At 37.4% G+C, this 25,226-nt stretch overlaps 6 protein-coding genes and 1 non-coding gene across 8 annotated transcripts; 4 read left to right on the top strand and 3 right to left on the bottom strand.

Moving 5' to 3' along the window:
- Positions 1-682: 682 nt before the first annotated feature.
- On the bottom strand, positions 683-3,086 carry LOC111786140 (subtilisin-like protease 4). The gene has a single exon (XM_023666480.2). It carries the CDS (start codon positions 2,897-2,899, stop codon positions 683-685), a length of 2,217 nt encoding a protein of 738 aa, XP_023522248.2. The 5' UTR covers positions 2,900-3,086.
- A 545-nt stretch (positions 3,087-3,631) lies between these two features.
- LOC111796224 (small ribosomal subunit protein uS15) lies at positions 3,632-5,668 on the top strand. The gene is made up of 5 exons (XM_023678981.2): positions 3,632-3,791; positions 3,907-3,979; positions 4,124-4,262; positions 4,358-4,544; positions 5,407-5,668. Exons 1-5 carry the CDS (start codon positions 3,769-3,771, stop codon positions 5,438-5,440), a joined length of 456 nt encoding a protein of 151 aa, XP_023534749.1. The 5' UTR covers positions 3,632-3,768; the 3' UTR covers positions 5,441-5,668.
- A 577-nt stretch (positions 5,669-6,245) lies between these two features.
- Positions 6,246-11,584, bottom strand: LOC111795802 (uncharacterized). Of its 2 annotated transcripts, XM_087124100.1 has the most exons (9): positions 11,353-11,574; positions 10,945-11,070; positions 10,486-10,505; positions 10,305-10,403; positions 9,499-9,641; positions 7,844-7,952; positions 7,269-7,376; positions 6,944-7,084; positions 6,246-6,871 (listed from the first exon to the last, which is right to left on the bottom strand). In XM_087124100.1, the coding sequence occupies exons 2-9, from the start codon at positions 11,009-11,011 to the stop codon at positions 6,464-6,466; spliced, it is 1,095 nt and encodes a 364-aa protein (XP_086980226.1). In that variant the 5' UTR covers positions 11,012-11,070; positions 11,353-11,574; the 3' UTR covers positions 6,246-6,463. The 2 variants fall into 2 exon arrangements, with proteins under 2 accessions (XP_086980226.1, XP_023534159.2); XM_023678391.2 differs by lacking the exon at positions 10,486-10,505 and having other exon boundaries at positions 11,353-11,584.
- A 1,023-nt stretch (positions 11,585-12,607) lies between these two features.
- On the top strand, positions 12,608-15,447 carry LOC111795376 (amine oxidase [copper-containing] gamma 2). Its single transcript, XM_023677759.2, has 4 exons — positions 12,608-14,045; positions 14,123-14,236; positions 14,331-14,875; positions 14,965-15,447. The coding sequence occupies exons 1-4, from the start codon at positions 12,741-12,743 to the stop codon at positions 15,173-15,175; spliced, it is 2,175 nt and encodes a 724-aa protein (XP_023533527.2). The 5' UTR covers positions 12,608-12,740; the 3' UTR covers positions 15,176-15,447.
- A 2,546-nt stretch (positions 15,448-17,993) lies between these two features.
- LOC111795581 (uncharacterized) lies at positions 17,994-19,125 on the top strand. Its single transcript, XM_023678089.2, has 2 exons — positions 17,994-18,236; positions 18,342-19,125. The coding sequence occupies exons 1-2, from the start codon at positions 18,177-18,179 to the stop codon at positions 18,930-18,932; spliced, it is 651 nt and encodes a 216-aa protein (XP_023533857.2). The 5' UTR covers positions 17,994-18,176; the 3' UTR covers positions 18,933-19,125.
- Positions 19,126-20,581: 1,456 nt separating this feature from the next.
- LOC111796109 (putative protein S-acyltransferase 14) lies at positions 20,582-24,252 on the bottom strand. The gene is made up of 8 exons (XM_087124365.1): positions 24,068-24,252; positions 23,694-23,936; positions 22,833-23,082; positions 22,642-22,733; positions 22,070-22,193; positions 21,901-21,986; positions 21,739-21,804; positions 20,582-21,021 (listed from the first exon to the last, which is right to left on the bottom strand). Exons 2-8 carry the CDS (start codon positions 23,880-23,882, stop codon positions 20,893-20,895), a joined length of 936 nt encoding a protein of 311 aa, XP_086980491.1. The 5' UTR covers positions 23,883-23,936; positions 24,068-24,252; the 3' UTR covers positions 20,582-20,892.
- Positions 24,253-24,929: 677 nt separating this feature from the next.
- LOC111796272 (U6 spliceosomal RNA) lies at positions 24,930-25,034 on the top strand. The gene has a single exon (XR_015421265.1). It is a non-coding gene; the product is annotated as a U6 spliceosomal RNA (small nuclear RNA).
- Positions 25,035-25,226: the final 192 nt, after the last annotated feature.

Here is a 25,226-nt window from a genome sequence, read left to right as displayed (position 1 = left end):
TTATTGGGACTCGTTTTTCAAATATCACATGCTTTCTCGAATACATAAGAATATGAGCTTGGGTTAAAATTTCAGATGAATTAAGAATGAGAAAGATTATAAACTTGTAATCCAATTTTAGTGTAGAGTTCGAAACTAAAATTATTATACAATCAATTTTATTAATAAATCAATAATTTATTTACTTAAGATCAAGGTTCAAATTCTTACCGAGACCACATCTCCACCCCTACTTACGAGCATGATTGTAGTATTTTTTGGTCGAAATCTATTCAAGTCAACTCGGGCCGAGATTCATTGAATTCCAGCTAAAATTAGGGTCAACCTTCAAAATTTCAAAATTTAATTACCATCAGCTAGTTTTAAAACATTGATCTCATTAAAATCAAATAAAATAAAAACTGTTGTTCATTTTCTTAGCCGCATACACACTTCTAACAACAGACACTATCATTTATTTTTCAATAAGTTGGTTGTAACAGCCTAATCTTTCCACACACGTATTAATTATTTTATAATTGGATCATAAATCAATTTGATCGAGTATACATAGATATAATTACATTAAACAAACTATATTATTCGTATAAAAGTAAAGTAAATAAATATAAACTAGTTGCAGTACTAGTGAATCAACACATTGGTTTAATTTTTTATTATAGGGAGACGCAAATTTTTGTTCTCATGCAAACTTAAAAGAGATCGGACTTCTAACGACGTGTTTGTCGGAAACCCATTTGAGATATCCTTTACCAAATTCTGTTGAGGGACTGATCGAACCAATTCTCTTGAACGTCACTGAATATGTCACTTTTTGGTTAATCTTTGAGAAGAATATCTTACTTGGTCGGATTGTTACAGAAATGGACGGCGGTGCTTCGACCACGGCAGTATAAACTTCACGTCCACAGCCGACATTTGTCACTGTTCTTGTAAATGTTTGCGGCGGTCCTAAAACGACCGTAAATGACGGATAGTTGAGGTCTCCTTCGGGAATGCTTGGTTTTGCCAAACAATTAATTGGTTTACGGGCAATTGTTGCAACTTCGTTACTTTTGTATCCCAATCCACAAAGATAAGGAATGTAATCATCGGGTTGAATGTCATAAACTAATCCTGGGTCGGCTGCTTTTGATGGATTGACATGACCAGCGCCAGTTGCAAACAAATCCGCCGGCTGCAAATTTTCGTCGACAATTGGCTGGCCATCAAGATTTGTTATGTCAGCGGTTGTCATTATGGCGGATTTAATGGCGGCCGGTGACCAATCAGGGTGAGAGCTTTTGATTAGAGCTGCAATGCCGCTGAGATGAGGACAGGACATGGATGTTCCTGAAATTATGTTGAATGTTGATTTTGTGTTACTGTTTTTGTCTAATGGAAATGGCCATGCGGCTAAAATGCTGACACCTGGACCGGTTATGTCGGGCTTCAAAATTCCAGGGCTTGCAACGCTGGGACCTCGAGATGAAAAAGAAGCTATGGCGGGTGAAAAGTTGTCGTCGCCAATTACGGTTCCTTTGAAAAGAATTGTGGCTGTTGGGTATGTTGTTGAGTTTATGTAGGCTTTGATCTTCAACGCCGCCTTGTGGCTGACGTGGCTTGCCGGAAGAACGTGAGCATCTGCTTCAGTACTGAACCCATCTTGTTGTTGGTTTAGGAGGATCATGGCGGCGCCCCCTGCGTTCTTGACTTCAGTCCCTTTTGCAATTCTTGCAATTCCTCCTCCTCTTTCGCATACCACAATTTTTCCCTTTACGTCGATGTCTTTCAACGATCCTTCTCCACACAAAGCGGCTGTTTGATTCTTCTCACCAGCGTAAACAAGTGGCAAAAATGTTGGTGGGAAATCGCTTGGTTGGAACAGAGATTCGCCATCAAATTCTTCTCCATTTCCAAGCTTTGCAGCGGCTTTGATTCTTCGATCAATGGTGCTGGCTGCAACCGTTAGAATCCACGGGGCTTCGTTGGACAATGTGGCTTTAAAAGGGCCTGAATTAGCAGCTGAGCAACTCACAAAAATCCCCTTTTGAATGGCTGCGAATGCACCTATGGCGACTAAGTCTTGGAAGAATGGAACCGATGGGCTCCCAAGCGAGAGTGAGAGCACATCGACGCCGTCTTCAATAGCGGCATCAAGTGCAGCGAGAATGTCGGTATCAGGGCAGTCTTCTCCAAAGCAAACTTTGTAAATTGCTAGATGAGCTAAAGGGGCCATGCCAACAGCCGTGCCTTTAGCGTTTCCCAATGCCTCAGCGCCCTTGACGAAGGCACCAGCAGCTGTGCTCGCTGTATGAGTCCCATGACCATCTTCATCAATAGGAGAGTCATCCATCATTGTCTCTCCTTTCAAGACTTTTGTTGCGAGATTAAAAGATCTCGCACCTATAAGCTTGTTGTTGCAGGCTGAGAAATTAAACTCGCATCTTCCTTTCCATTTGGGTGGCGGTGGTGGCATTCCCACATCATCAAATGAAGGATGGCTTGGCGCAATTCCGCCATCCAACACTCCTATGATCACTCCCTTTCCAAAGTTTGAATCTTTCCAAAACCCAAATTGGCGATTCAAACCAAGAAAATAAGGGGTATGCGTTGTATGCAATTGCAATATCCTTTCACGCCTTCCTGACACAAAACCATCCTTCTCTTCCATTGCTTTCACTTGTTCTTCACTTAGTCTTGCAGCAAAACCACTCATCACATTTCGATACGAGTATAGCAAACTCGAACTCGATGGTAAGAACGATCGATGCCAGCTCTCAAGATCATCCGTCGTCTCTGGTTTCTCCACATGGACAATGTACGTTTGAAGATTGATCAACGGAAGCTCAGTCACTAAAGCCCCAACATAATGAAAGTTGAGCAATAGAAGAAGAAAAAGAGAAGGGAAAGCAACCATTGTGTAAGGGAAAAGGCTAATGCTTGATGCACTTGGTGAACTCACCAAAGTGGATGGTTTATATTGGGGAAGGGAGACAGGGCTGGCCGGCAATTGTGTATGAAACTTTCAAACGCATTAAAAGATAGCAATTGGAAGGTTGTGGTGAGGTCTGCAAGGAGTTTTGGCTTGTCAAGTTGAATGATTCGTACTGATAGCAACATGAATGGACTATTAAGTTTGTGAAGTATTAGTTTACAGGCTTTGAAATTTGTTGTTATCTAACTCGACTTCTTACAATGATCGGCATTTAGCTGTGAAACTTAGCTCTTGTTTTTTTAAATCTCAACAATATTAAACTTGGGATTTTTTTTTAATAAAAAAGCTTATAAATGGCGCATGCGTAAATATGAGTAATAAGATAACAATACGTGGACTCCTCATGGATGTAAATTTGGGCCGAACAATAAAAAGCCCATCAAGCGATTCCCCATAGATGTAAATTTGGGCTTAACAATAAAAAAAGCCCATCAAGCGATTCATCATGATGTAAATTTGAGCTGAACAATAAAAAGCCCATCAATTGATTCCTCACGGATGTAAATTTGGGCTGAACAGTAAAAAGCCCATCAAACGATTCCTCATAGATGTAAATTTGGGCTTAACAATAAAAGCCCATAAAACGATTCCTCATAGATGTAAATTTGGGCTTTAACAATAAAAAGCCCATCAAGCGATTCTTCTATCAGTTGCAGGCATATTTACGTGTCCGTATAAAATGCTCTGCCAAGGCTTTCTAGGGTTCTGGTTATTCGGCCGTCGCGGTAGAGCAACTCTTCTTGAACTCCATAGCTAGGGCAAACAGAGTTCCGCTGCCTTAGACGTTAACCATGGGTCGTATGCACAGTCGAGGGTTCGTTTCTAATCTCCGATTTGCTTCCGTTTCATTTCTACTTTAGTGTTGGTTTCATTAGTTGAATCTGGTCCGTATTGTTCCCAACATTGACTGCATTTTCTCCATTTTGCAGTAAGGGTATTTCCGCCTCTGCATTGCCCTACAAGAGGACGCCGCCAAGTTGGCTCAAGATCTCTTCCACGGATGTAAGTATTTTATTGACTAACTCCACTGTTTAACTGATGGGGAATACTTCCTGGAAGTTCTGAGCTTGGAGGGCTGCTTTCAGGATTTTGTTATTCCTTCAGCAATATTCTGTTTGTTATCGTTCTTATTGAATTTAAATTTAGGTGGAAGATAATATCTGCAAGTTTGCGAAGAAGGGTTTAACCCCTTCTCAGATTGGTGTCATTCTTCGTGATTCTCACGGTATAGCTCAGGTCAGAAGTGTTACTGGAAGCAAAATCTTGCGTATTCTTAAAGCCCACGGTATTCTTCTTATCCATCTCTTGCGCATTTTCGATTTTTCTGTTAAGTTGTTTACGAGCATTTTTGATACTCGAGTTTGTGGTTGTACTATTTAGGGCTGGCACCCGAGATTCCTGAGGATCTTTATCACTTAATCAAGAAGGCAGTTTCCATCCGTAAGCATTTGGAGAGGAACAGGAAGGACAAGGATTCCAAGTTCAGATTGATTCTTGTTGAGAGCAGAATTCACAGGCTTGCTCGTTACTACAAGAAGACCAAGAAGCTTCCACCAGTTTGGAAATAGTAAGTTTTCTATCGTTCATCCATATTGTCGTGCTTTATGTTGAAATTATCTAATCACTAACATAGATTCATAGTACAAAATTTGTTATTCAAACGTTTAGCAACAAGTGTGAAGAGAAACAGAGAAGAAAATACCAGTTGTTTATTATCTAATGACAACTAATGTAGAGTAGTTATCTTTGTTATTACTATGTGGTAAATAAAATTGGGGCATATAGAAGTTGTTCTGCCTCGAGAACGGTTTGAAATTTAAGTGAAATATCATCCTCTTGGCTATTTTATTAGAGGGTGTGCTTGTGCTTGTGCCTTCTTCTGTGACTGCTAGTCTCCTTTTGTGCATTTGAATTTAGTGATCTAGTCTATTGGTGTTAATGTGGTTTTCTGATTCTTGTTTATTTTGCAAAGTTAAAGTATCTCTACTATCATTTTATGAAGATAACTATATTTCAGTATTGATTGTTTTCTCATTTTAAATATATTTTTAGTTAAACAATGTTTGGGGTGGGTGAAATTCGACCTCGCCCTCTTGGTTGAGGGTACATGCTAATTATGGCTGTCATGCTCACTTCGGCATTTTAAATGTTATTATTGTCTTTTTATGAACTGAGTAAATTTCTACACTTTTATTTAAGCATAATACAGAGATTTATACTATCAAGGGCTGGAATATACTTCTGATTTATGCTAAAATAAGTGGAACATGTACTAAGCTTATTGTCTAAATCAGGATTTCGACCTTTGTGATCCTTTGATTTCTTGCAACCCACTGAATTTAAATTGTTAGATATTGAAAATATTGTGATTCTTATTTGTGTGCATGATGGATTAGCCGCTTGTTAATCAAGTTTCTTTCTCATTGCAGTGAGTCAACAACTGCCAGCACCCTGGTCGCATAATTTTCAGTTTGGGCAATTTTCGATTGGTTCCATATGATTTGGTTTTGTCAGTGAATTGGGTCATATATAGGTTGGTGGAGTAGTGAGAGTTGTTACTTGGTTTTCATTTATGGTTTCAGTTTTTAATTTAGTATGAAATGTGTAGACTTATTTGGCCAGATTAAAAAAGCAAACCGGAAAAGATTTTGTTGCCTATAAATTATAATATGGCAGGATGTTTCGTTTAAATGTTCTTATATATTTTAAACTCTATTTGGGGGAGGTATAAGGTCTGTTCTAAAATTCTGTGATATGGATGCAACAAAAACCATAACTTGAAACCTAAAGTATAGGGGGATATGTATGAGCTATGAGGACGAATTGCGGCAGAAAGTATTTTAAACTTCTTAGGTTTGTGGATTCATGATGATATAGAGTTGGCTGAAATTTTAATAAAATGTTTGCTGCTGCAATCAAAGCAATGTTCTTATGTGAAAGACTTTTTGCGAGTTTTTAGTTGAAGCCTTCAAAAGGCGCCCACGTCGTTATAAACCTTTATTATCTGGGGCTTTCTTCTGTCGTATAGGAAGAATGATCTGGTTTGTTCTTTCTATCCTTTGGTAGTCAACCATTATCAATGAGGATAAAACCACATGCATCACTGTACACATGTCAATCAGGATTAACCACCTATCTGTACCTCAATTTTGCACTATTCTTCCTTGAGCTTTGATATAGATGTATTTTGTCGTCTTTTTGTAATTGTATTCAAAATGATACAAACATTTGGTTGTCTAACAATTTTAACATAAAAGTTTCGTCACCCTTTCAGAAAATCTGCCTGGTCTATTTCCAGTAACTACAATATTCCAGCCTTAACAAATTGACAAATCTGATAGTAAAAGTTTACAAACATATAGGGTTCAAATGTAAAAAAGTGAAAAAAAAAAGAATTTAGTGAAACCGTGAAACAAAGACCGAGGGGCCACATTGCACACAACAAAACGTTCATGCCCATCTATGTGTGCAGCAGACCAGTTACTCCTACCAGTTTGGTATCAATGGCAGCAGGTGACGAGAACCAGCTTCCATCAAGTCTGACCTCGAGAAAGTTACATAAATCATCTCAAAGTACCATAGTGATATCGCAACGACCACCACAAGTACATTATTTTCTCCACGAGTTGATAAAAGCATCACATTTACCAAATAACAAGCTTTAGCATTACTAAGAAGCTGGTCCTCTAAACTATGAGATTCCGAACTATCTGGAGCTGGAGGTATTTGACTTTCGGAAGGTGAACTTTCATTCCGTTCATTGTTATCCTTGTGTGTGTCGTCATCACCACCTCTTTCATCCTTTTCTTCATGAGGACCGCTGTCATTACCTCCTCTTGGAACTACCTGAACCAAATCTGGCCGTGCTTCTACCCCAACACGTCTCAAATGCAGCTGTCACGGACAATTTAAGATAAGATGACTAAAGATTTGAGAGTACAGAAGGAGTACATGTGTCATATTTACCTGAAGATGCAAGTTAACTTCATCGGGGCGTGAAAGAAATGGGAAATCGCCCCCTGTTTTCAAGTATGCTCTCCTGGCTCCAGAATACCTTTCATTCAGTTGATCTTTGAGTTGAAGTGGAATCGCACAATAGTCATTTGTCTTGGGGGTGAAGTAACCATGTCGGTCGGAAAAAAAACAAAAAAGAAAGGGAGGCATGTCACTAGCAGAATTATCAAGACGTGCAAGCATCAAAACAACGAAGTCAATAAAGCACATAGTTTCAACAAATCATGACTTCAAGTTACAGCGATACACATTATGTGGCAAGTTTTAGAAGGCATACATCCATTACGGTAATAGACGAATCTGGAAGAAGAAGAGGCCCAATTGAGGCATCATCAACTGTTAGGGTCAGCCTCGATGCTAAATCTTCTTTAGAAAGCATTTCCACCTGAACCGATAATAATAAATTCAGGGCTAATAGAACTTCAACTAATCAAACATTTTGTATAAACAGTTAGCACAAATAACATGATGCTTTGACTGAAACAAAGATGAGGCCGTTCCACTAAGGCATATTATAAAGAGATGAACGCATAAACAATTCATATTACACATTAAAGCTAGCTGCTGCTAATGTCCGCATAAGAGTTGGATTAATGTAGAAAAAAGGACACGAGTATTTTGGAGAAAATCGGAAACTAAAGCTGAGAAGGATTAAAAACATTATGATAAATACAGCTTTAAAATTTTTGAGCTGATACCTAGTCACAGATATCAGTGATTCACTAAACTGTTTTAGTCAGAATTATTAACATATTGACATCCACAAGAAACAGAGAACCATCTAGAACTAATCCACTGAGCTGTGCGAGAGAGATTTGCTTGATTACAAATAAAGTTTTAAACTTCAAGTACCTGAGAAACAACAAAGTCTACGGAATCTGCAATGAACGGTTCATGAGGGCCATCACGAATTCCTGTTAAGACATACCTTTTCAGCAAAAAAGAGGGGGCCCAACTAACACTGCATAAAGCAATATCAAAACCCTGCGAGTTAATATTGAAGAAAAATTTTATACTGAATAACATAAAATTTTTGGATGGAGGATCTTGAATTGGAAATGCGCAGTTACATATTAATGGATCATCAGAAACATGTTATGACAGCATTAAAGGTAAGACTACAAATTAGACAAATAAAGCTGAACATGTTCTCGAGAGAGTTTGATTGAGGATGGTGGTAAGGGTGAAGGAACTAAATATAAAGTACAAATGCCTTCTCTTTCAGATCAGATACTGTGGCTTGAGAGTGGAAAGTCATGATAGAGAATCTCACACGTTTCAATGCACAGGAAGTTTTCAAACGGGTTGGTTTTCAAACGGCCGTAGAGGTCTCAAACCATGGGTTTCAGGCCTAAATAAATCAATTTCAAGTATGAAAAATTTCAGATGGGAAGGAGGTCCATAATGTGATGGGGGAGCAGCAAAGGCCCTGGTACAGGCATCATTATGCATTTCCATCAGGCTGGTACGTCTTCAGCCTTTCGGGTAGGAATTTATAAGAAATATCATTCTGGGAGTGGGATGATGACTGGTTTTTTAATGGCTCACTAAATGCAAGTCTCCGAGGGGTCACATTAGGAAGTTCAAAGAGAAGCCCTCCCAATCAGTGAGGTGTTGAATACGACGGAAAAAAAAATTTGAAATTATCTGCTAAAATAGGACTGATCAATAAGCAGGGAAATCAATCTGTTGGATTCGGGATTCAAAACATTCAGCTCAGTAAAGAGAGATACATTAAAAGATGACTAGTACCTAGTCTAGTCTGAATAGCAGTTGGGGAGAATAAATAGAGCTGCGAGATTTAAAATGGCTACCCTTCGCTGGCCCTAATTCCTAATTGGTAAAGCCTTTATAAAAAACAGTCGAAAAGATCAAACCCACCATTTTAGGCAATGTCCTTGTAACATAAATGCTCAGAAGCTTTGATTACATTGTGATTAGCTGGTGTTTTCCACTTTCTAGTAGAGGGAATTGAGCAAATGCCATGTGGCTTTTAGCTTAGAGGAAAAGGGCACTGGCTTGTGGTCAAATACAACAAAAACTCATCTTTAGGAATATTGTAATGGAAGAACCATAGAATTTTCAGGGAAACATCTAGAGATGGTAAGAAATTGTGGCATCTAACTTATGCATTCTCTCCAAACCATATTATAATCATAAGAATTTAGGAAAGCTAATTGGACTGCTTTTTTGTATGTTCCCCCAGCTTGGAGTTATCCCTCTCTTATTCTCCTCATTTTATCAATGGAAAAAGTCTTCAGTGTCTGATTCTTTTTTTTTTCTTTCTTTTTTTCTTTTTCAGGCATGCACTGGACGTAATGAGAACATATCTAATTTCTCAAAAATTGCATTTATAACTTCTTTGCAGCTGAGATTTTAGCAATAGACATAGGGAATTCTTTGGGTATCAATAATTTACAAAATAACAAAAGTTCTTCAGCTCATAAATCTACCAAGTAAGGAATGAAATAAATTTAAGAAGAAAAGAAAAGGCACCAGGAGCTTACACTGGAGCCCATGGCATTGCTGCAGAAAAGTTTTTGGTCTCAATAAATGAATTGGATAATATCAAAGATTTAACGCGTCTTGGCCGATGTTGAGCAAAAAGTTGTGCTAGAAATCCCCCAAGTGAAGTGCCATAAATATGTATCTGTTAAAAGTACAGCTGTTAAGCTTTAGAAGTCTTTAGTTTGTCAATCATTTCAAACCATAAATATTGTATATATGATGCAATTAGTGAAAAACAATGTTAGTATGCATCTATTATGCCATATTTGATGAACAGAAGCTCAATAAACCAGCTATCACTATAGATGACATCTACTATCGCTTTCTCACTAGATCAACTTCTATCACAAATCAAATCAGCCAAGTTACTCTCATGCAATATTTAACAGGCTATTGTGATAAGTCAAATCCGATATATAACATATTTACATTATCTACATCCAGATTCCAGAGATACTCAAAGCCTGAAGTCGGTATTACAAAATATTTCTTTATCATGCTTACCAAAATCAAAATTTGCTCAACCATGGTACCTAGAAATATTTCTTCTTTCTAATAGGTTTATGGCTATGTAACACAACAAAACCTAAAAAGTGGTTGATGTTCATCAAAATCTTGTTTCTAGATTGCAGCTTAGCTGTTCTGACTTAAAAATATAACAACCTCAACAAATGCACCTGTTCACACTTAAAGTTAAATGCAAGCCAGTTCATCTACAAGAGTAGAAATGGAGATGTATTTATGACAAGAAAGCACAAAGGACAATAGAATAATGTTACGAGAGTGACATAAACAAAATCCTTACATGATGAACGTCTATAGTATCCAAAAACTTTTCAAATGCTTGAATCCACTCTTGATGTTTCCATACACGTGGAATATCGACAGAAATCACTCGGTAACCCTGTATGTAAAAAATGATGTAATTCTGCAATATGTTCCCAACGTAGTTGAATGCAGAACTCTAGAAGTAACAGTAATAACACCTTGGATTCACAAGCAACAACTGAAAAAAAAAGAAATACTTGAAATTGAAAAAATCAACAATGGCATAACCGCCAGGTAGCAGCCATTCCAAATTAATATGAAGTATGAAATAATTAGAAACAAAAGTTATCTAGTAAAATTAATTGATGAAGATAAAGGAATCTCCAGTCACATTTAACTTAAAACGCCTATAACATTAAAGACAAAGAAACGATAAACTCTCCCCAGAAAAAAGGTCAATAACGTAAAAGAAATTACGAGACAGCCCTATCTTGTTACTTAATTCTTTTGAGTTTCCTCTAAAAGGGAGGAAAAGAATCGGACCAATCGCATTGCGCCTTGAGAAAATTGCCAATTCATTTAACAAATACCCCGCATAGTTCATGTTTTGTGGTCTCAGTAGAGAATCGATGAGGGCCTACTAAAGTAAACTCCCGAACTAATTCAAAAAGAACAACCTTCATTGCCAAAGAGAGTATTTGTTTGTAGTAGACATCTGCCGTCCCCGCTATTCCAGGAAGACATATAAGAGGAGGTACAACTTTCGGGCCAAAATCATAGTATCGCCATTGCTTGGTGCCAATCTGCGAGAGTAAACATAATCCTCTCGATAAGAGTGAAAATAAAGCCCATAGAGAAGCAGCGAAACCTAGGAAACGCAAAAGAAAAAAAAATCCGCAGACCATAAACTTAATCAAGGAACATGTATATTTTCTACGCATCTGGAAACCTATGCTGATCAATTACAACGATTACTGGACTAAAACAAAGAAGAAAACAAAGTCATAGATGAAATCAATGCAACTAACCGTGTAAAGAAAAGGCAACAAAATGGAAATCGGAGGAGAAAACAAAGAGAAACGTACCGGAATCCGATGAAGGGGGACCTGAGACTTGAAGTATATGAAATCGCCGGGCGCCGAGGAGACGCCTTTCAATCCCATATTACAGGATCATGTTAATTTGATCTGAGATTTCTGTTCGAAAGCTCTAAAACCTCTCGCTCTCTCTTCTGACCTCTCTCTGTTCTTCTGATCTTCTCTCCCAGAATTTCTTGATGGCTAGCGAAAACCACGTGGCTTGCCCTTTTTTCTCTTACTTATTGTTTTCTGTGTTTTGGGCAATTTGCAATTACATACTGTTTGTCAATAATCTTATGTAATTAATCCATAATAACATCAATAATTGAGTTTACAATTGTGAACCTCCGTCTCTTCTCTTAAATCTGTGGTTTTAAATTCAAGAAATTACAATTTAGGGTAAAAATTTAAGGCTATGTTTTTGTTTCCTTCAAAGATTTTTTTGTTTATTCATAAATAGACTAACCTTGTTTATCTTCATTCTTTTATGGTTTATTTGTCAATAAAATAATGTAAGGTAAGGTGAGAATTAGAAGGGAGAACCAGACATTAACATCTCTTTATTGGATGTTTTAAAAACTGTGAGCTTGACGTTCATACTGAAGTTGGTAAGTCTTGTTACGTATTATCTTAAAATAGAATAATCATTGTATTTTTTTCAAATAAAGGATTTTAGAGTGAAAAAGAACCCAACCATCACCGAGAGGGAGGGAGGAAAAAGAAGAGTGAAAGTGACCAATTTGGCCATTTAGAATTATTATTATTATTATTATTATTTTTTATATTGAAGACTTTATATAATTTAAAATATCAATAAAAATCGAAAGTGGAGTTTATATAAACATTTTTAGAATATGATCATATATTCATATGATAATAACTCCATTCTCAAAACAAGTGGTATAGAAAAAAAATGTTTATTTTAGTTATAGCTTAATATAATTATAAATGAGAATCTCGATAAATCTTTAATTATTTATTTATGATGGGACAAATTAAAACACCATTGGATCCTTCAACGTCATTAGATTATTATGTTATTTAATTTACCAAATAATGGATATAATAAAAAATAAATAAAAATATATGAAAGTAGAAATATAAATATTCTACGCATAAATAAACAAATGATAAATACAAAATATATAGTTTATAATGTTATTAGTGGAAAATATAAAGTTTAATATCTTTTGAACTTTGTACGCCCAATAAATACAAAGTATAAAGTTTGTAAGATTATTAGTGGAAAAAATAATTAGTATCTTTTTTTCTGCCGTCACAAATGATTCCCAGATTTGTTGTTTTTCCATTATAAAATCCCCGCAATCCTGCCCTCTTCACTACCACTATCTTCTCCAGAAATCAGAGCGATAGAGAAAGGCCAACGCCAAAGCATGGCAGCCGGAAAATATCTCCTCTACTCTTTCCTGTCGATAACCACAGCCTTTGCTCTATTTTTCACTTGGCTCCACCTCCCCTCTCCTCCACTCAACGCGGCAGAGCTTTTCGACTGCGCCGCCTACTCCCCATGGTGCACCTCCAAATCCCAACCCACTACCCTCGACCACCAAAACCCCACGCGCCGTCATGACCACGCCTCCGACATCCCCCACCACCCTCTCGACCCACTCACCGTTCAAGAAATCACCCAAGTTCGTTCAATCCTCTCTTCTCATCCTCTCTTCAGATCCTCCCCCTTTTCCATCCACTCCTTAGTCCTCGAAGAGCCCCAAAAGTCCCTCGTCCTTGAATGGCAAACCGGCGATCCTCTGCCGCCTAGAAAGGCTTCTGTAATCGCACGTGTCGACGGAAAATCCCACGTGTTAACCGTCGACCTGACCTCCGCTAATGTCGCTATCCTCCGAACGGGCCCACATTCGGGTTATCCGACGATGACGGCCGAAGAGATGTATACTGCCACGTGGGTACCGATGAAGAGTGAGAGATTCAATCAAACGATTCTCGACCGTGGGATTGCTCTCTCAGACGTATCCTGCTTGCCCATCTCGACCGGATGGTTCGGCGCCACGGAAGAGAATCGGCGGCTGATCAAAGTCCAGTGCTACTCCATGAAGGACACTGCCAATTTCTACATGAGACCTATTGAAGGTTTGACTGTCCTCGTTGACTTAGACGTTCAACAAGTGATTGAAATTTCCGACAAAGGGAAAAACATCCCGATTCCAAAAGCCGCCAACACCGATTACCGATACTCGGCGCAGCCGCCGAACAAGGTAATGAAATTGCTAAATCCGATTTCAATCGAGCAACCGAAGGGGCCGAGTTTTAGTGTAGAGGACGAGCATTTGGTGAAATGGGCAAATTGGGAATTTCACTTGAAACCCGACCCGAGAGCCGGGATGGTGATTTCTCGGGCCAAAGCTCGGGACCCGGATACGGGGATTTTGAGGGATGTTATTTACAAGGGGTTTACATCGGAGTTGTTTGTGCCTTACATGGACCCGTCGGATGCTTGGTACTTCAAAACCTATATGGATGCGGGCGAATACGGGTTCGGGTTGCAGGCAATGAGTCTTGACCCGCTTAATGATTGCCCGAGAAACGCTTATTATATGGATGGTGTTTTTGCGGCGGTGGATGGGAAGCCGTACGTGCGGCGGAATATGATTTGCTTGTTCGAGAGGTACGCCGGAGATATTGGGTGGCGGCATGCGGAGAGTCCGATAACGGGCTTGGATGTAAGTGATGAATTGAGCTGGAATTTAATTAAGATTTGGAATGATTTATTAATAATATATAAATTTGGGTGGAACAGATCACTGAGGTTAGGCCGAAAGTGACGCTGGTGGCGAGGATGGCGGCGTCTGTGGCCAATTATGACTATATTGTCGATTGGGAGTTCCAAACTGATGGGCTCATCAGAATCAAGGTTTCAACCTTCTTCATCTCGAAGAATTTTACTCAATTTTATCGTTTTCATTTTAAACCCAAAAAATTAAATACGTGTCGAATTGGAAGTACAGGTGGGTCTGAGTGGAATATTGATGGTGAAAGGCACATCTTACGAGAACACGAACCAGTTCGCCGGACAAGATCTCTATGGCACTCTGTTGTCGGAAAACGTCATCGGAGTAATCCACGACCATTTCGTTACGTTCTACTTAGACATGGATATCGATGGCTCCGACAATTCATTTGTAAAGGTGAATCTCCAAAGGCAAATGACTTCCAGAGGAGAATCGCCGAGAAAAAGTTACCTGAAAGCAGTGAAAAAGGTAGCTAAGACAGAGAAGGAAGCTCAAATTAAGCTCAAATTGTACGACCCATCGGAGTTTCACATTGTAAATCCCTCTGTAAAGACTCGGGTCGGTAATCCAGTCGGTTACAAGGTGGTTCCGGCCGCTACCGCCGCTAGCTTGCTGGATTTGGACGATCCGCCGCAGAGGAGAGGAGCGTTTACGAATAATCAGATATGGGTTACGCCGTATAACCGGAGCGAGGAGTGGGCGGGCGGGCAGTTTGTTTACCAGAGCCATGGCGAGGATACCCTTCAAACTTGGTCGGACCGGTAAGTATTTACCATTCAAACTTGATGGGACATTTTTTAAACCATTTATATCTTTTTATATAAAAAAAAATGGATGCATTCGACTGTAGGGATCGAGGGATTGAAAACAGAGATATAGTGGTATGGTACACATTAGGATTCCATCACGTGCCATGCCAAGAAGATTTTCCAATCATGCCGACCGTATCAGCGAGTTTCGATTTGAAGCCTGTAAATTTCTTCGAAAGCAATCCAATACTCCGATTTCCACCCAACACCATTGAAGACCTTCCCGTATGCAAGGCTGCTGCCTCCGCTTGAACATCGACCACCAAATTTCCTTTCAGATATAAATGTAAGCAAGGGAGGTTTGGCAGATAGGGCCATGATGTTGTTGTTGTTGTTGATGTTTTGATTTGCAAAATAAAGTTGAAAGTTCATATTTGAGAAGATGGGTAGTAAGGAGTGTCGTGTTTAGGAGAAATGCTAATTCAATCATGTAAAAAGAGTACCGATGAATTATCTTTGTTGATGCCTTTAATTTCATAACATTTTATAAGTTCATCAATTCTTCATTGGTGAAGATTCCAGTACGGACCCAAATTGTCGTCTTGTTTGCTCGGTGGATGTCTTTGTCCAAACGCACAGAGGCTATGGAGCTCTGTCTTATTCAATTGTGGGAATCTACCTTATACAAATATCTACCCATTCTCAACCCAATAACCCTTCAATATCAGAATCCAAGTTTGATTCGTGGATATAATTTTCATTTTTAGAAGAAAAATAAATAAATAACCCGCATACAAGAAAATGTTATCATATGCCAAATTCGGATGGAATGTGTGAGAATCTCACATTAGGGATAGAGAGGACAATATCTGGTAGTGGTATGCTTCGACTTTTACCAAGCCAAATAGGTAAAATGGGTTGGATCAGCTCATTAAACATTAATTTCGGGTTGGGCCAAGCTTTAGAGTAAGTTGAATCGGGCTCGTTTAACCTCTTGGACTTATGATTTTCAGATACACCAAATTAGACATAATATTTCAATCATGTTATATCTAATTACAAAAGGATTATTTAAATTTTATGCTTATTTTGTTAACTGTAAATTATTATTTCACGGAAGACTAATAAAACAAAATTGTTAAAAAAAATTATATCAAACAATTAATAAAGCATATAAGAACAAATTCATTTAGCTTCAAATCACATTGTTATACATATGGAAGGATAAAATGATAATTTTTTTAAAAAAAATTAATACATAAAATGTAAGAGAAAAATTATGTGACCGAAAGGGTAGAAGAAAAAGAAAGATGAAACCTTATATGGAATACTAGGGGCTTTGTATCATACATTTTTTTTCTTCTTTTTATTGTTTTTGAGTTGACGATTTGTCTTATATTTTAAAAATAGAGTATAAATGGTAGGTAAAGAGATTTAAATTGTTTGTAAAAAAATAAATAAATAAATAAATAAATAAATGAAAACAATTGAAGTTTTCCATAAAAGCTACAAACGAAATGAATAATATTAGAAATAGGATAGAATTTGGTAGAAAAATGAAAAGAAGGCGTCGCACACAGAAAATTTATTCGGAAGATAAAATAATGAAAATATGTACATGAGGTGGCTATTTTATCCCTCCTTCAATTTTATCTTTCAGAATAAAAATTAAATTCAACCAATATTTCTTTCGAATATATCTTTCAAATTTGGGTGTGTTGTTTTGAATAAACGATACATTTTCAAATATGATAACTTCACAATTTAATTCCCAATATTCATCAATATTTAATATTTAATATTTTATACTTTTATATACAAAAGTAATAATGGAAAAATGGTTGTATATACTTTATCCAACCTATAAAGTTTATTCGTTTTGGAATATAAATGTTGGATGATGGAAGTCCCACATCGACTAATTTAGGGAATGATCATGGGTTTATAAGTGAGGAATACTAACTCCATTGGAATGAGGCCTTTTGGGGAAACCCAAAGCAAAGCCATGAGAGCTTATGCTCAAAGTGGACAATATCATACCATTGTGGAGAGTCGTGTTCGTCTAACATGGTATCAGAGCCATGCCCTAAACTTAGTCGTGCCACAATAGATTGATAAATCCTCAAATCCTCAAATATCGAACAAAGAACTCCTAAAGAAAAGGAGCCAAGCCCCTCCTCGAAGGCAGTCAAAAATGACTAAGACTCCAAAGGAGTCGAGCCTCGATTAAGGGGAGGCGCACTTTGTTCGAGGGGAGGTCGAGCCTCGATTAAGGGGAGGCGCACTTTGTTCGAGGGGAGGTGTTGGATGATGGAAGTCCCACATCGACTAATTTAGGGAATGATCATGAGAGCTTATGCTCAAAGTAGACAATATCATACCATTGTGGAGAGTCGTGTAGACAATATCACTTTGTTCGAGGGGAGGTGTTGGATGATGGAAGTCCCACATCGACTAATTTAGGGAATGATCATGAGAGCTTATGCTCAAAGTAGACAATATCATACCATTGTGGAGAGTCGTGTAGACAATATCACTTTGTTCGAGGGGAGGTGTTGGATGATGGAAGTCCCACATCGACTAATTTAGGGAATGATCATGAGAGCTTATGCTCAAAGTAGACAATATCATACCATTGTGGAGAGTCGTGTAGACAATATCATACCATTGTGGAGAGTCGTGTTGGTCTAACAATAAATTGGATTATAATTTATATAAGATAATATAAAATGCTTAATTTATAAAGCATAAACTCAAGCATTTTGAGTCCTATTGTATAAAAAGTAGAATCCTTTTGATTGATTTGTATTTATCAACACAATTTTGCTTTTTAATTTTAAATACTTAAAATTTAAACATGTTTATAAGTTTTTTTTTTTTTTTTTAAATTTGGTAAGCCAAAAGGTAAACTAATCAAATTTGATTAAAGAAATTGTTGAAGGTGGGTAATTTAATATAAATCTAAAATTTTTAATATTTTTTTTTATAAGATATTGGTTGACAATTTGGGGAATATGAATAAAGAAAACCACGGTGGCAATCCAATCTAAACACGTCGGATAAAAGTGGGCAATGTCAACGGTCAACCATATCTAATTATTTCTATTAATAAAAAAAATGGAAAAGAAAAATCCATTTGTAATGCCTTGGAGAATAAAAGCCCCACCCCAATTCAAAAACAAACCCCTTCAGTTTTCAGAGCCAAAACAGAAATTGTGATTTGCAGAGGAAGAAGAACACGAAACCCTAGATTACGAATCGAGTCGACAGGGAGGAGTTCAGATATAGAGAGAATCGTACCGGAATATTGGAGATGAAGCTTGTTTGGTCCCCTGAGATGGCTTCCAAAGCCTACATCGACACCGTCCAATCTGTAAGAAATCTCCTTTGATTTCAAATTTCTGTTTCGTTTTTTTTTTTTTTTTTTTTTTTGGCGTGTTTATGATTGATGTTTTTCAGTTGTGTGTGAACTGTGAAGTGCGATCTCCATACAGAATCCGGCGTTGCGGAATTGATTTCGGCGATGGCGGCCGGACGGAACGCTCGATTCATCGTCGAGACGTGGTCGAGCGGCGGAGCGATTGCAACGAGTATAGGACTGGCGGTTGCTCGCCGGCACACCGGAGGGAGACACGTGTGTGTGGTGCCGGACGAGAGATCTAGAGGAGAATATTGGAGAGCGATGGAGAGAGCGGGATTGGCGCCGGAAGTGATCGTGAGAGAGCCGGAGGAGGTGATGGGAGGACTGGTAGGGATAGATTTTCTGGTGGTGAATAGTGAGAGGAGGAATTTCAGTCGAGTTCTGAAAATGGCGAATCTGAGTTCCAGAGGAGCGGTTTTGATCTGCAAGAACGCGAACTCGAGAAGCGATTCGAGTTTCAGATGGAGTAATGTTACCAATAACGGAACGCGGCGGCTGATTCGATCAGCGTTTTTGCCGGTGGGGCAGGGATTGGATATTGCATACGTGGCGGCGGAAGGAAGGAATTCAGGTTCCGGCGAGGGAAAGGGGAAATGGATCAAGCAGGTTGATCGACGATCAGGGGAGGAGTTTGTGATTCGGAAGTGATTTCTGTTCCGTCAAGCAAAGCGCTGTCGTTTTAGTTTTATACAGTTTTGTCCGTTTTCTTAATCATACTTATCAGATTGAGTGACAAATATATTGATTTTTTGTCTCGTTTTTGAGATGAACAGATTGTTGTTTTAAATTTTCTTACAGACAAGATGAGACAAAGTGAGTATACGCATTCAATTTTTGGTTGCATCTTTTGTAATAATACATGAACAAATGAAATTCAGACTTTCACAAAATGGAAAGATGGATGTTTTTTCCTCTAACCATATGGATTGCTTAATATGTATAATAATTCCATTGGTTATCACTTCCTTGCACCAGTGGAATTAGGTCAGATTATAGTTAAATACGCGTTAGAGTGATTTACTTTGTTTATTAAGGAAAGAAGTCTAGTTGTGAAGTCTAGTTGTTACATTTAAGTTATAGGAGGTGTACTAAGATAACATTAAATTTAGATCCATATCCATCACGAAGTTTTTAATGGGTGCATTGTCTAGATGAACACTCAAATGTACAATCAATGGTGACTAGCTAGAGTAGTACTAAATGCAACATTAAACCAATAAGTGCATAGTTGTTACATTGATAACCTCAACTTGATTATTGAATGTTTGGACGATTAGACCTGTACCTTTGTTAACTGATCATCGTTGAAGGTTTAAACCATTTAGCACTAGTTTAAGTTTGATGCTAGGCTTGACCATATCATCCCTTAAACCTATTGGGAATCTCCTTGTTGAGTTTTGCATTTGCCCAACTTTTGGTGGCTTGCCGTTCTCGAATGTCATGGTCAATCAAAATTAAAGTAAAAGGGTTGCGCACATGATTTTTGATGATTTATTTGTTAATTGAGGTCATGTAACTTTTAAAACTTTGATATATATATATATATAATATATATAAACTTGTTACGAGTCACTATTTCTAAATTTGTTGAGATGTATCAACTTGCCTTGCCTTACAAACTTGACAAATATTGTAATATTAACTTCGAAGACATTTCTATCATTCGATGAGTTTCTTTTAAATAATCATCTGTTCACCTGCTTTCAATAAATTATAAGCTTATATATGATACAAACTTAACAAAGGAGACAATTGAACTAATTGAAAATTTTGCTTATGTTTTTGTGCATTGATCAAATTTGATTTGAAATTTTGAGTTTACGAATCTTTTTACCTTTTTGCGAGTAATTTATAAAAAATTAGACAGTATAGAAACCTCAATCTATATACTATAGATAAATACCACGTTACGTATTAAGAAATGTTTACAACATTGTTAGAATTCCGTATTATTTTATTGTTCAAAAATTAAATTTCAGGCTCCCAATTAATTATTCACGTCAACTCAACAATCTTGATCTTTTCTCCCTTTCACATGCACATGGAGGGAAACCGCGGGCGCAGCCCCGGCCATCCGTCACTGACTTACAAGATGAGACTGAACATAATAATAATAAATATAATCATAATAATCTGCAAAAGCTTGGTAGTCGAACAAGATTTGAATAGAAGAGCCACCTGCTAATTTAGAACAAAAGGGGTCGAAGTTTCCATAGAGGGAGCCTTCTGAAAGTATTTCTGAGACCTTATGGGGTGGGCTGATATGATGCAGATGCACCAACATAACACGCTACATCTCCAAACTAAGTCGGTTTTCATACAAACAAATATACACAGAAGAGAAAAGAGTTTACATTGTGCTAAAACTGGATACAGAGCTAAAATTTGTGCATCATTCAGCAAACAAATGGCTTTTCCAACTAATATTATACAGGGCACCACCTGAAGAAGGCCATTCTTTATGATTTGTTTGTTAGAAATTTAAACCGACCTGTCATTCATTCAATTTAAGGATCAAGGTGACATCTTCTGGGCTCAGGCTCTCCCCTCGATACAATTCACTTTGTATCAAACAATGAAAGCTTACAGGTTTACTGTGAGATTGATTTTACAATTCCTGAAGTAGATTCGTGTCTGACCTCATTGGATATTCAAGGCCTTGGAGATTAGGCATCCGCTTTAAGTCATCTTGAGAATATGCAGGGATAAACCAGTACTTCTTATCCATTCCAAAAACCTGATTCACGAATGAATTTAGTGATACATGCAAAAGAACTCCAGCATATAAATAATTGATGCAATGAATCCAAAGTTGTCCCATGGCACAAGCCATCCATTTTTAATTTCACAATTTGGAATTTTGGGTAGTTTTCCCAAGTTGAGATCAGTTTTTAAGAATTTATTTTCTCAGATATTGGAATTGTAGAGATTACTACAAAACGTTGAGACTCTGTAGGATATTATTGATATGAATCTTCGCGGATGATGAATTTTCTAGTTCGTTATAATAAAATATGTGATAATGATACATTTGACTAGCTCAATCAAATTACTAGACAGTTTCAATCGATAGGATTAAAGCCACAGCCAATGTAATTTGCTTGCACTCACTCTTACAAAAAGGAAAGGGAGCAGTGAAATAGTGTCGGTCGGTTGTCATGAATATAAGATAGGGATGTGGTTGGGAACAACATGTCATTTTGGAATACAGACAAATTTAAATCTATCTTGGGAAAGATGGGAAGTAAGGGAGTTCTGTAAGCTGAGAGCAGTGGGGTACCTACTAGAGGAAGAAACTTTGGTAGAGAGAGAGTATCAAACCTCGGGAAGGTTATAACTAAATAAGGACATCAATAAGAAAACAAACGTCTAGCTGTGGGGCAACAACAGATAGTTATACCATCAATAATTGAATGTTCGCAAGGAAGAAGCCAATAGGTTGAGAAGAAGATACCTGCTCGAAGTTCTTTCTGCGACCAAGATCAAAATGCCACTTCGGGGTGGTTTTCTTCTCATATGCCTGACAACGGTGAATCAAATATCCCATAAACCAATTCAGCCCCTTTTAAATGGTTAAAAGCAAAACAAACAAAGTACTACTTCTAGGAGGAATTACCTCTATTGTCGTGGTATTGGCTGCTACAAGTGATATGTGCAATATCAGAAAACCCATAACACTCAGAGAAAATGTTAAATTCAGAACTGTAAGGAACGAGCAATTAAAATTAGAGATAAATGTCAAAATATTTTTAACTATTGAACGAAATTGTCACTTATGCACTTACTAAATGTTACAAAAATTGCTGCAAGGCTGCCTGGTGTTCCAGTTATATCACCATCGGAGAAAAAAGCTAAGAAGTATGGCAATAATGACAAAGTAACAAGGGATGTTTCAAGAAATGTGTAAAACTGCATGAAAATCAACAAAATGTGATGATTAGTGGAACTTCTGCATACCTCCGTTAGCCAAGCACTTAAGTGATGAAACAAAATCTTAACTGGACATAACAAGTACCAAAAGAAAATGCAATTATATTCTGAACTAATCGAGGGCAAAAATATTTTCTCCTTGCACAAATCATGGAAACAAACAAGCAATATAATTTAACAAACTCAATACAATGATGCTGCCATGGCACCATCACAAAACATCTCTATAGCAGAAATAGAATATCTATGATTGCGCAGGTTATATCAGCTGACAAATTGCCAAAGAACTGGAATCTACTCATGATTATACAAGTAACATCATATATTTTCTGAATGGATATTATAGATATCATAGGGGACCATCCATCTCGAGAACCATGAAGATAGAGAACTGGAGTTCAGAAGGAAATACTCTGGTTGTGCTTACCAAAAATAGCAGGAAGTGCTTGTAGTTCTTTGCTCCAACACAATTGACGACCCACACACAATGATGGTCCATTTTCAATACACACCTTCCACCTACCAAAGGAGGCATTCAGTGTTTATATATTGTTTACCAACTAGGACCAGAGTAAACTTCTACACGAAATAAAAAGTAGGAAATGATCTAGAACTTACAAACAGAACAATGATGGCAACGAGGCGGTTTAAACTGGTTGCACTTGCGACAAAACCGTATTTTTCGATTAGCAGAATCACTTGGCATGGTTCCTTGTTCTGGCCCTGCACCTGGATCATTGTTGTATTCTGATGCCATTAATGGATCAGCATCCCCTTTCTCTTCATCCGACTCAGGTCTCCAATGAGGTGGAACACACCCCGGATTTGTTAGTACAACAGAAAAGTAGCTCCATAGTAACATCACCAACTGCGATTGGTAAATTGAAGGTTTGAAGCTATATGAATGTACATATGCTATTCTAAAGATGAACACACAAATATTACAACGTATCATTTCAAATTCAGAATAAGGCTAGTACTTATTTTCTTTTTATTTATTCTGGCCCAAAGTACCGTTGTTTTCTCAACCAACCAAAAAGAAGAATCTCAGAGATACTCTATTCTATCATAACGCTCTTCCACGAGATAATAAATTCGGGTCAGTAGAAATAAAGGAAAAACCAAACGGTGGTCACCTAGAGCAATTGGCGAATGTAGAAGGTAATCTTAAGTTTGTGTTTTCAAGAAATCTGAAGATTGCCTCATATTTTGAACTCTAAGCCCCACAATTTTTATTCAATACACAATAAGCCATAACTTTCTGCACTACAATGTTAAATTTTCCACAATTTTACATTTTCTAAGCAACTCCTCTTAAGCTAAGTCGAAATTCGCGTTCCAGGAATCATTCCGGAAAAAAGGAAAAAGAATATCAGGAAGTCCTGAGGATCCCAGGAAGCTAAATTGTCGAAGGTCAAAGCAACAGTTCGCCAAGTGCACAATATGTGTAATTGCAGCTAAAAAAGGAAAATATATTACCAAAGAATGAAACAAGAGCAAGACTAGGAGAGCTGTAAGCGAATTGAGGCCTCCGCGAAAGAGAGCCGGACCATAGTTGACGACGACCAAAGCGTAATAGGAGAGACCGACTATACCTAGAACTAAGAGGATCATGATGGAACCCAAAGCACGCAGCGCCGTGCAGAATTTGAACACATTCCAAGACATGGCTGCTCCTGAATCCTGATCTCGCAAAGCGAAGCGATGAAAATCACGAACGGCCTGCGAAATCGGTATAAAAAAGCAGCCGCGAAGATGTGATTTCAGAGCCGATTGGGAAACATGTTGGGGTTAATTGGGGGAGGATGAAGAATTGAAAAGGGAAGAAAGGAATTGAAAAAGAAAATGCCGACCAGTGGAATCAACGAACGGCGGAGGACTAATTCGAGAAGAAGAAAGCGCCCCTAAAACAAAATTATGAAGATAATTCCGATTAAACGTTTTTTGGACGAAAATAACAAACCGCGTGCGTTTGGACAAAATCAACGCCAGAAGAAAAGTATCAACATTTCTCATCTCGACTCCCATATGAAATTCACTCAAATTTTAATTTTTGCAACAAATTTATCACACCCTAAAATTATTTTTAAATAATACTATTTTTCCTCTCTCTCTCTCTCTCTCTTTTATGGTAAATTTGGAAAAGTATTTAATAAGTATGTGAATTTAATCTTTATATTTAATAAGTTTTAAATTTTTGTATTTATTAGTTATTAAAAAAAAGCTTTTAAAATTATCTATCTATTTAGATATATTGAGTTGCTTATGGGATTGTATTTAATTTTTTTTAGTAAACCCCAAAATTAAAAAACGGATAATACATACCGTCAAAAATTTAATGATTTATTAGAAAGTATTATAACGGACATAAAAAATAGTCATTTAGACCTGTCAACTATTTTTAAAAATTTAATAATGAAATAGACACAAACTTTAAAGTTTTATCTTTCTTTTTTCTCTATCATATTATTAAGATAATATTTGTGTGACAATTTAATCTCCATTTACATTATATTTATATATGAACATATATACACAAACTATGCTACACGGATGTTACCATATTCTTAATTTAAAATATATAATTAAAAGATGGATGTCATAATGTCAATTACATCACTAATATATCCCTTATTGAATTGTGTTATTTTCACAAAAATCTTTTATTATACCGCGGAATTGGTAGATATAACCTTAAAATTTAGAGTTTGTGATGCTCCACATTGAGGACATCGGATAAAATTGGAATGATGCAAAGAAGACTAGCATGGCTCCTATACAAGGATGACACGCACAAATCGAGAAATGGTATTAGAGCCAGACACCGGATGATGTGTCAAACTTCTCGCTGTTCCCCGAAAGGGGTAGACAAGAGGGGTGTGTCAGTAAAGACGCTGGCCCCAAAGAGGAGAGGATTTGGTGGCGGTCCCACATCGATTGAAAAAAAGGAAAAAGTGCCAACAAGAACGCTGGGCCTCTAAGGGAGTGGATTGTGATGTCACACGTTGGTGG

This window comes from Cucurbita pepo, chromosome 5 (genome assembly GCF_057944985.1).
Source record: "Cucurbita pepo subsp. pepo isolate OVF chromosome 5, ASM5794498v1, whole genome shotgun sequence".
NCBI lineage: Eukaryota > Viridiplantae > Streptophyta > Magnoliopsida > Cucurbitales > Cucurbitaceae > Cucurbita > Cucurbita pepo.
The sequence above is the reverse complement of the archived record's forward strand: the minus strand, read 5'-3'. Positions and strand labels throughout refer to the sequence as shown.